The sequence below is a fragment of the Henckelia pumila genome, chromosome 3, assembly GCF_033568475.1.
Source record: "Henckelia pumila isolate YLH828 chromosome 3, ASM3356847v2, whole genome shotgun sequence".
NCBI lineage: Eukaryota > Viridiplantae > Streptophyta > Magnoliopsida > Lamiales > Gesneriaceae > Henckelia > Henckelia pumila.
This window is the reverse complement of record NC_133122.1, coordinates 190,274,747-190,285,820: the sequence shown is the minus strand read 5'-3', so window position 1 is coordinate 190,285,820 and position 11,074 is coordinate 190,274,747. Positions and strand designations below refer to the sequence as shown.

Here is an 11,074-nt window from a genome sequence, read left to right as displayed (position 1 = left end):
TCACGAAGATTCATATAATTTGAGAGACATTTGGTGCTAGAGTTTGGGAAAATTATAAACCAAACCTCTTCTGTTACATTGAGAGGCGGTTCGACAAGGGATGCATACAACACATTCCAAAGGATTACAGATTCACCAAGTTTTTACTGATTTTCTCTTGGCGGTGCAAGCAATCACTAGCTCGAAGGAGGATTTAAGCTACACAAGATTAATTGCCACAAAAGTTAGGAAATTTCTCGGTCTTAACCAAGCCACCAAGCTTACTCATGTCCGGAGAACGGTAAATGTTGTTGCTCATTCAATAACCTCTTTTGTTACTTCTTGTCCTTCCCACCATGTGAGGGAGGCAGGGAAATTTTCTAGTTTGGTTGATACATCTTGTAATGAAATACCTTACTTTTGATTAACAAATTTACAAGCTTTACCCTAAAAAAAAAATTTAATTTTTTACCAGACTTGATTTTGAAATGCTGAATACGTCACCAATTACGGCCCTTGAAATGAGTGGGCTGGATAAGATCTGTACGGGAAATAAACCGAGGTCCAGCCCACTAGATAGCAAGGTCCGCATCGGCCCGTTAGTCTATCATTGACCGTTATAAAGTGGCTTCAGATCTGGTACGAACAAATCCTGAAATCTGCCGCGGCGAATAACAGCACAAAATCCAATACGATGGCGAGTAGGATCGCATCCCACAAGGAGCTGACATTCATCTCCAATCACAGTCTACATTGTTAATGGATTCTTCATAGCACGCTTTACTGTCATTCACTCTTCAGTGAATTTGAAAATATTAAGCGCAGCTTCGCAATCTTCAGTCGAGGTTAGAGATCTGTGAACCGTGTATTAAAATATTCGAAATTTAGCTGACTTCAAGAATCTGAATATCGACAGGAATTTCTTAATTCGTTTATGTTCTTTTCTTTCTTTCTTTTTTTTCCTGTTGTATGTGAGATGTTATGCAGCGATTTTCCTGTTTGCGTTCGGGGTTGTAAGAATGTAAATGGAGGATCAATTGCAACTCAAATGCTTGTTTGCTATTTTAAATGCATTTGATGGATGTTCTTTTTTGCAATTTAGTGAATTTTTGAGGTTGTTCATATTTTTTTAATCTCATGGACAAATGAAGCAATAGAAAGTTGAGGCTAAATGTTTAGTTGAACGAAGTAAAGGCACTTGTAGCCGCAGTGGTTTTGAAAAATTATCAGTGCCTCTAACATCAAAGTAACAACCTGCCATAAGTTATGAAACTGTTGAACGAGGGGTGTATGTTTCGCCAGTGGTAAAGGAATAGGGTATGCAAAATATTGCTTTTGTTTAATGATGTATACTTCTACAATTGGTTTTCTTATCTATGTTTGTTGTTGCTCGTGATGGCATACTTCTGCATTACTTATCACTCCGTAAGCCCCTTGCGATGGAATTTTTTTTTGACCTGAATTAGAGCAATGATTTTCTGCCCTGAAGTTCATATGTTTCTTTTTTCTATCTTGAATATCAGAATGGAGTCTGCTGAGAAAGATCTTGGCGTTAGACCTGCACCTTCCGTTGCATTTGAGAAAGAAAGTTCAGCACACAACTCGTTGTCCACATCTGCCATAACTTCTTGGGCCAAGAGTCTTAAACTTCCACAATCGACACCAGTCTTGCAGACAGTAAATGCTGGGAAGTCAACGCTTTCACGGCTTACCAGTGGCCTTGGCTTGCAGATGCCTTCTAAACCATCTTCATCAAATGAGAGTGAAAATAGTAACCCAGTGAATACGCAATCAGGTGTTATTGGATCATTTACAAAAGGAATAGTTGATTCATCTTTAAATGCTGTGAAGGCTGTGCAAGTAAAGGCAAGACACATTGTCTCACAAAATAAACGAAGATACCAGGTACCAAACTTTTAATATATCTGATTTGTTGGATTTCCACTCAAGTCAGAGATAACCTCCAGGAATCTTTTCTTTTTCTTTTTCTTTTCTTTTTTATTTTTTATTTTTATTGTTATTAGGTTCTGTTGTTGTAACCCATCACCAGCTCGCCTTTTCTTTCTTCAGTTGTTTTTGTAGCTGTACTCGCTCTCAGTTTCTTAGTTTTAATTTGCATCAGATATTACTAGTTTCTATGCTTATTGAAATTAAAGTATTCTAGGTATGCATTTGTCTTTAGAAATGGGTATGTACTTGCAATTATCAACTCGAATGTTAAAATTAGGATATCTATAAAACATGACCTTGCATTTAAAGGTAGCAGGGATCCATTTCTGCGCAGAAAACTATATACCAAGCAGAATATAGACTCGGTAACTTCAAACTCTTTATTGGACGAGATGGTGTACATTTGAATTTGTTGATTTTTCATGTAGTTATTCTTATCTGTAATTCATTCTTAATTGCTTGATTGCCTGGAGATTCAATATTTAAAAGCCATTACCAGTATAAATAATGGAAAATTTAACTAATCTATAAGGATAATGGTTTATCATAATTTTACTCTATTTCAACCAAATATATTTGCACCTCTGCGAATGTTCTTATTCCTGAGATTTAATCTTCAAAATCCTCTCCCCTGTGTCTGTGAGTTTATACATTTAATGTTTAGTGTTATGAATCTCCATTTTACTTATTTTCAGGAGGGAGGATTTGACTTAGATATGACCTATATAACTGAGAATACAATCGCAATGGGTTTCCCTGCCGGTGACCTGAGTTCTGGTTTATTTGGTTATTTTGAGGTGAGGCTCATTTAGCACTTGTATTACACATTTTAATTCAATCAGTTTAACGAGAGTACTTTTTGGAATGTGTTGTAGGGATTCTATCGAAATCACATGGAGGAAGTCATCAAGTTTTTTGAGACTCATCACAAGGTACTTTGGCTGTTATATTTGATATTTACAGCAAACGAAAATGATATCTTGGAAGGGTGCCCATATCAGCCCCATGGGAAATCAAGGGGTGGGTGATAATAGTAATAGGACTGCCTTGGGGAATGGGTTTGCTGCATATAATCTTAAACTATTAACTAACAGATTGTTTTGCTTTCCTTTCAAAAGGGTGATGAGACAGGTCAAGCGTTACTATTTGCAATTAAAAGGAGTTAATATAATAGTTATAATTTATGCAGTTAACATCATCATGGAACCATAGAATAGGCATCACAGTAAACCAAGCAATCTTAGTACTTCATTTTCTCATCTTAATTTGTTCAAATGATAGCATGAACAATATCATACTTTTTAACTCTTATCATTGAGCGAGCATCCAGTTACACAAGCACTCAGCAGCACTTGATAGTTAGTACTGGGATATCGGTTTACAACTAAGACTTTGGTATGCCTGATGTAACTGTGTAATTGTGTAATTGAATTAGTATAGATTTGGGTGCTGAGTCATGTAACTTGTGTTTATGCTTTCATTAAAAAAAAAAAAAACTTGTGTTTATGCTTTTTATATAAGTTTTGATGATTCCTTCTTTTTTTGGCTTTTGGCATTTTGACATAATTCCAATGTTTGATCTAAGTAGTTCATTTATGCAGGGAAAGTACAAAGTGTACAATCTTTGTTCTGAGAGGTTGTATGATGCTTCGCTTTTTGAGGGAAAGGTACATGTGTATGGTACACAAATCAAATTTTGCAGCTTGAAATGGAATTGTATGCAAGTCTATTAGTTCAGTACTGAAAAGAAGGCCCAGAATATTTGAGTTTCAGCTTTTATCAGCTCACTTTTCACCGGAAAATAAGTATATCAAGCCTCACATAACTAGATGTAATGAGTGGTCAATTTGGCCTCAGTTTTAATCCACCACTCAGTATGCTCTGTTCAGAAAATCAAAAAATAGAACTGAAACTCCGCTGAATGTAAATGTTATTTCCTTTCAGGTTGCATCTTTCCCATTTGATGACCACAATTGTCCCCCTATTCAGCTTATAAAATTGTTTTGTGAAAGTGCTTACTCTTGGCTGAAGGAGGACATTTTAAATGTGGTTGTAGTTCACTGTAAAGCTGGGAAAGCTAGGACAGGATTGATGATATGTAGCCTTCTTCTATTTTTAAAGGTGAGATTTGTCTTAGGACATCATAAAATGCGGGAATTTATTCCATAGAACAGATTTTCGTTATTGATTTGTTTTACCTTCCATTATAACTGCAGTTTTTCCCTACTGCCAAGGAGTGTATTGATTACTACAATCAGAAAAGATGTGTTGATGGGAAGGGTCTTATTCTTCCAAGTCAGATTGTTAGTCAAATATTTCCATGTGATATTGATTCTTGTACAGACCCATACAACATATAGTGGCTAAATGTTTTTTTGTACTGTATTTAGAGGTACGTAAAATATTTTGAGCAAATTGTGTCACACTTCAATGGTGAAACTCCTCCTGGACGTAGGTAATTTCTGATTATTCATTTCCAAGCTGTATCTTGTTATTCTTTACAAGATACTAAAATCCCATTATGCAGGTGCATGCTAAGAGGATTTCGACTTCACAATTGTCCATATTGGGTTAGGCCTTCAATTACAATTTGTAATCATACTGGTAGGTCCTTTTAAGTTTTTTATACTTTCTTTTCACGACATTTTAGAGTTCTGGTCACATTTATGTACTATTATTATTATTCAGAGTACCTTTTTCTGGCTGATGAAATTTGAGTTGTCATCTTTATTGCCCAAAAAGAGCTTCAATCTGTTCACTTTTTTGGTCGTTTTTTGATTGCATGCAATGTTTTCTAACCCTATTTTGACAGTCTTCGACATTTGCATCTTGTAAGCCATTTTAAATAAGCATAAACCATTTTGAATCATCCTAGATCATTTAGATATTATTTTGATACAACCACTTAAATAGACCCTCAAATCACAAGAAAAAATGATAATAATTCAATCCTCAACACAATTCGCAAATAAAAATAGAAATGCAATATGTATTGAACTCTGCTGAATATCAGAAATTAGAGCAACAATTACGATTCTAAGAAAAATGATGAAGGATAATTCACACTCTTCCACATTTCTTCCAAGCCAAGGTATCACTTAATATAACAATATTTTTCTCCCTCACACTACACCCCTGTCACCCTTTCTATCTATCACTTCTATTGTAAACCTTGTAAATTGGGTACTGAGGTTGCCGTACTTCTTCAATTCCCATCCAAGCGGGCCTGTAAAAGCTTAAAACCCTTTTCGTCCTCTTCAAAAACTCTGAAAATTATAGATATGCCTCTCACTGGGCTTTCTCCCATTTTGACAGCTCTAATTGTGTTGGTAGTCATGTCTTTCCTCAGGTATGGATCCGGCCGAGTGGACCAATTGATAAAACCACTAAAATATAAACACTCAATCGATGGAAATAATTCAACACTCGACCACACACTTTACAGATGAAAAGAGCAATGCAATTTGTATTGAAGTTTGCTGAATATCCAGAAATTCAAGTAATAACGGAGGCTTATAGAAAATTGACGAGGAGAATTCACACTCCACCTTTTCCCCTAGCCTTGCTATCACTCAATGTGATGATATTTTTCCTCCCTTGCGCTACACCGCTGCCACGACTAGTTAGATGCTACCTGTAAGGACATTGCCTTGACATATATCTAACGGTTGACATTTATCAATATATATGTGGTCCACTAATTTTTAGTGGACCCGGCATGTATCGATGAACGATCACTCTTAGATCTATCATGGGGGTAGTGCCCTTGTAGGTAGCATGAAATATTACGCCACCTCTTTTACATATTTTGCCCATGCATGTGCAGCATAACCAACTATTTGTCCCTGACTTGGGCCTTGGTTGTGAACCTTGTAAATGGGGCTTCTATCTTGGGCTTTTGGGGTTTCCAGTAGTTGCCTTAGCTGTTCTATGACTGGAGCTTGCCTCTGGTGCTCTTCCTCTTAACATATTCAAATCAGGGTAAGTCTCTAGTATAATGGAGTTGCAAATTTTGGACATTGAAATGTCCAGTGATTACAATTGAAAAACTCGAGACATTGTGCCAATCAATCAACTGATTGGACTATTAAATTGACTTACATTAAAGAAGGAAATTCCTGATTAATTTGTAAATTTTGTGTATGGTTTTTGATTCAGCATTCAAATTCAGTTGATTTCCTTTCTGGTTAAGATGAATACCAACAAAGATAACTTAGGCCACCTGAAGTTCTGAAGGATTCGCTTGCGGAAATTCACATCATGTGAGAGTTTGTGTTTGAGAGTGAGAGTCTCCCTACAGGATTTAGCTCATAAATTATCGGCTTCTGGCACTTCTTTTCAAGAATTAAAGGATGTCCCCTGATGTGAAAACTTATATTAGTTTATTCTCCCTGTGATTAACTTTCTAGTTTCAGCATTGAAGCCTCACTATTTTTACATTGCTGACACGTGTTTTCATCTTTTTTAGTCCTATGATGAGTTCCAACAATTTTTCTGCAGGTGTGCTGTTCTCAACAAAAAAACATCCAAAAACCAAGGATCTTATGGTAAATTTATCTAACCTCTACTCCAAGTATTTATAATTGAGATAGGTATAAACTTTTTTCGTAAATCAAACGGCGATCGACTGTTTTCTCTTTATTGAAGAATAGTTTAGGATTTCCGCCCTAGGATGGGGTTCAAATAAACTCAACTTCATTGAATTTTTGTAGCCAGAAGATTTTTGGATTCGTTCACAAAAAAAGGGTATTGTAATATTCGCCCTACCAGGAGAACCTGGACTGACAGAATTGCTGGGGGACTTCAAAATTCATTTCAATGATCGCCAAGGAGATTTCTATTGGTCGGTGAATTGTCCTTCCAAGTTCTGTTTGATAATAAGTTCATCTCACTGAAGTATATCTCAGAATTAGAAAGAAAAATCTTGATTTTCGCCAACGAAATAGAAAATATCTAATTTCTACTCAACAATGCTCATCTAAACGTGAGATTTGTCAAGAAGGAATACTTGGTCGCATGCGTTGTCAGGCACAAATCAGTCAAGCAGCATTGACTAAACTCATCATCATCTTTAACCTACTTTGTTGTTTTGTGTTGGTGCAATAGAACCAATTTTACCATTAAACCATAAACAGCGTAGTCAACACATTCTTTTGAACTTACATTTTTATCCTCTTAAGTTGCATTAGCAATATAACTACATTGTGTATTTCATGAAATGTACTTTCTTCTCAGCTGGTTGAACACGACAATGATGGAAAATAGAGAGACTTTAGAAGGTTCTGATCTCGATGGCTTTGACAAGGTAAGTTCCTTCTGTTATCGTGCACTTTTTTCTTGACGTCCTGCATCAACACCATCTCATATATAAAGAAATCTAGTGGTTTAGCTCTGATTAATGGCTTACCCAGATATTTCAGAGGCAATCCCCCACAAGAAGTAAGGTTCTATATCTGTTGCTGATTTAGCTTACTTTCTGCAGAGAAAATTGCCCTCCCCAGGATTTCAACTTGAAATTGTGATGATAGATTATGATGGGACAGTCCCATCGAAGGATAAATCTGATCGTGATAGTGATACCAATTCTGCCAATGCAACAATGATAGGCGCTCCTTCAAGCAGTGAACATAAAGCTAATCCAGATCAAAGCAATGCCTCCAGAAAACAAAACGAAGACGACGTGTTTTCTGACAGTGATACGGAGGAGCCTGCCAATTCAAGAAGCAAAATTGGGCCAGGAACTGCCTCACTTCCCAAATCTGGCACATCCTCTAGTGAACAAATTTCGAGCATATCACATCAGACTGAACAGCTTTCGCTAGGTAGTAACGCACCTAGTTCCCATTTCGACACATCCCATGAAATGAAACTGGAAGGTATTCAAAGAGCTTCCTCCAACGCAAACGTGGAGTCCACTGATTTAAAGGCTATCGCAGCAGATGCTTCAGTTTTCAGTTTTGGAGATGAAGATGATGAAAGTGATTGATATGACGCTTAGTGATGACTTCTGGAACAGACTGGGCCATTAGGATTCGTCCATTAGAGTGTAAAACATAATATTTGGTTGTTATGATCCATTTGTCGGCTGTAGCTTCCGTGTTTGTTAATTGTGGTTTTCATGTATTTTGTGATTCGCTCGATGAAGCAAAAGGAGGATTTAAAAAAGCACAATGCATTCATTACTTTTGGAGCCTGTCTTATCCGTAAATTAGTCCGTGCAAGATGAGAAATCTACATTATATATCTCGGATTCACATATATAACTATGACGATTATATTACACAAAGTAATTAACCAACCAAGGACATGGTTACACAGGCCAGCCCGTGAGATAAGGCCGGAGGAACATGAGTTCAGCACACGCGCATATATGCATGTATGCATGAACGGAATACTTGTGACAATTAAGAAGAGGAAATATGATCTGCAAATCTGGGAAGGCGGAAACGAAACAAAAGCATAGCAAAGCAAGTACGAAGACGGCATCATACTAATCATTTTTATATGGCGTAAATTCGGTATTACTCGTACTCAGGATTAAAGCCCTTCAGTCAACCACTGAGCCAATTGGTTGGCCACCAAGAATGGACATAGTAGGTTACAATCAGAAGTCAGATGACGCAGTGCCAGAGGAAAAGGATCTCAGTTCGAACAAATACTAGTGGCATATTTACATCGGACACCGCTAAAACACAACAAAAGTACAAGCTCAAAGTTGAGACAAAACCATGTCTAAGCACAGACAACTCAAGATCAAACAAGAGTTAACATTACGACTCTCATTCAATTCATTCACAAGCTATCATTTGAACCACCACCACCACCATTTGATAACCTCCGGAAAGCACAAGCAACAAATGTCCTTGCCGCAAAAAGACCAAACCTTGACTTGTTCGAAGATCGACCCCCATTACTCGCTGAAGGACCATCAACATTTACAATTCCACTAGACATTGCTCCATTAATCATAGGAGGAAACTCAACACCTTCATCTTGTGCCCCTCCATCACTCGTACTTGCATCTATCACCTCAGGTTCAATCTCATCAGCATCTAAATTCACAGCTAAAGATACCCTCCTCGCCCTCAGCCAATCTGCAACCTCACTTGTTACACCCTTGCACTTCTTAACTTTGATTTTCACCAGATTGGGACACCCCAACGCAAAAGCCTCAATTCCTGAATCTGTAATACGACAACCCTTTATACAAAGCTTCTTCAATGCCATACATTTTGCTGCAATACAAGAAATCTCAGGATCACCAATGGTTTCACTCCCACAAAGAGCCAATCTTTCCAATTTTTGACAATTTAATGCCATAGTCATCAAGCTCACAGAAGTTGGGTTCACCCCAATAAGAACAAGTTCCACAAGATTTACACTATGCTTTGCAATCGAAATCAACCCTTCGTCGCCAATTCTGTTGGTCCTCCACCCGTCAATATGGAGTTTCCTCAAGAGCTTACAAGCCTCGGCAATGGCTGAAATCCCAAAATTTGAGCAATCAGGAGCCTTCACCAAGTGCAAGATCTCTAATTCGGGGCACTTAGTAATTGCCATCAGTCCCACATCACTCACCTGCAGCCTCTCCAAATGAATCTCAGTTAAACAATTTTTTCTCCCAGTTATATTCTCCAATAACCTGTCCCAATCACCCAAGCACCTCAAAATCTTCAAAGTTTTCAAATTTTTCGACCCAATAATCAAGGGCCCAAAACACTGCCCATTATAAAGCTCCTTAAGAGTAATTGATTTCAGCGATGAAGCAGCAATCCCAGGCCCAATAGGCTCTGCCGTAAACCCATCATTAATTCCCCGTAAACGCTTAACAGAAAGTTCCTCCAACGAAGAACAGTAATCCAACAAAGCATTCATCCCTTTAGCTCCAAACATACACGACCCACAGGAGAATTTACGCAAAGATTTGCAGTTTTGAGCTAAGGCCAACATACCCTGATCGCAGATTTCGCGGCAGCCGCGTAGCTTGAGGCGGACGAGGTTACGGCATCGCAGGGAGATCAAGGTCAACGCATCGTCGTTTATGCTGACCGATTTGCGGTCGCACCGGAGGGCGAGTTTAGTGACGGAGTCGAACCGGTCGAATATCGCGGGGAGGTGGTTGGCAACCTCGTTGGAAGCGTTAAGGGAAAGACGGTGGCGGTTCTGGCCTTCAACGGCTAACCAGCGACGGCAGACGAGGGAACAGTGCTTCCTGTCACCGGCGCCCAAAGACTGGAAGATTAAAGCTAAGCATTCGTCGGGGATCTCTCCGGTGTAGTCCTGTTGTTGATTTACCAAAACACCACCCCCCAACGGCGGGGGATCAGAGATGGTGGGCCGAAGCTCGAGAGGGGTAAGATTGGGATGACGGCAATGGGTCGAAGAATTGGCTGGGGCGGAAGTGGTCTGCCCCATACCTCGGGAAGGAAATTACACGCGCCGCCGATGGTATTGGTTTGATATGAGATCCAGATTTTGATTTTGATTTTGGTTTGATTTTGGGAGGATAGGTATTTATTTTTATACGACCATTAGCTGACCCGTCAAAAGGGCCACGGCCGAATCATTGAAGTGATTAACGGGTTTATATTTATCACATCGCTAACCATAAAACCAATGCAAAGACCCACCCTTCTTCTTATACTTGAAAATTAGTATTTTTTGATTTCGATTATCTTGTTAATAATTTATCGGTTGATTTTGTCGTAAAAAGTTTGTCTAGTGTGGTTTTTCGGATGTGTTAATTCGAAAATGTATCAAATACACACAAAAAAACAGTAACGCATATTTTCACTTAATAAAAAAAAATTATAAGTGAAATCTAGAATTATGTCAACATAAAAAAGGAAATTTTTTTTCCCTTTCATTGATGTACTATATTTTATTTATTTAAATTTAAATATATGTTATTTTCGTTTATAAAAAAAAAATAATAACGTATGCACACCAAAGCTAAAAAGTTGTAATTTCTTGCTTCTATGTTGACTTGAAAGTGCATGCGAAAGTTTTAGATGGTAAGCAAAATTTATATAGTGATTATAAAATATTGATTTGTTAGTTTTAAAAAGTAATCCATACCGAAATGTTTTATAATGTAGTATTGTGTGCACCGTAAATAATCTACGTGAAATCCTAAATTTTCAAT

At 37.8% G+C, this 11,074-nt stretch overlaps 2 protein-coding genes across 3 annotated transcripts; one reads left to right on the top strand and one right to left on the bottom strand.

Annotated features, from left to right (window-relative positions):
- Nucleotides 1-646: 646 nt before the first annotated feature.
- LOC140886116 (phosphatidylinositol 3,4,5-trisphosphate 3-phosphatase and protein-tyrosine-phosphatase PTEN2A-like) lies at nt 647-8,304 on the top strand. Of its 2 annotated transcripts, none has more exons than XM_073292619.1 (13): nt 647-824; nt 1,503-1,884; nt 2,625-2,726; nt 2,805-2,861; nt 3,531-3,596; nt 3,874-4,050; nt 4,146-4,232; nt 4,320-4,384; nt 4,457-4,533; nt 6,430-6,476; nt 6,642-6,772; nt 7,165-7,234; nt 7,412-8,304. In XM_073292619.1, exons 2-13 carry the CDS (start codon nt 1,504-1,506, stop codon nt 7,913-7,915), a joined length of 1,764 nt encoding a protein of 587 aa, XP_073148720.1. In that variant the 5' UTR covers nt 647-824; nt 1,503; the 3' UTR covers nt 7,916-8,304. The 2 variants fall into 2 exon arrangements, with proteins under 2 accessions (XP_073148720.1, XP_073148721.1); XM_073292620.1 differs by lacking the exon at nt 647-824 and adding an exon at nt 1,206-1,296.
- A 146-nt stretch (nt 8,305-8,450) lies between these two features.
- LOC140886117 (F-box protein At1g47056-like) lies at nt 8,451-10,470 on the bottom strand. The gene has a single exon (XM_073292622.1). The coding sequence runs from the start codon at nt 10,342-10,344 to the stop codon at nt 8,722-8,724; it is 1,623 nt and encodes a 540-aa protein (XP_073148723.1). The 5' UTR covers nt 10,345-10,470; the 3' UTR covers nt 8,451-8,721.
- Between the last annotated feature and the right edge of the window lie 604 nt (nt 10,471-11,074).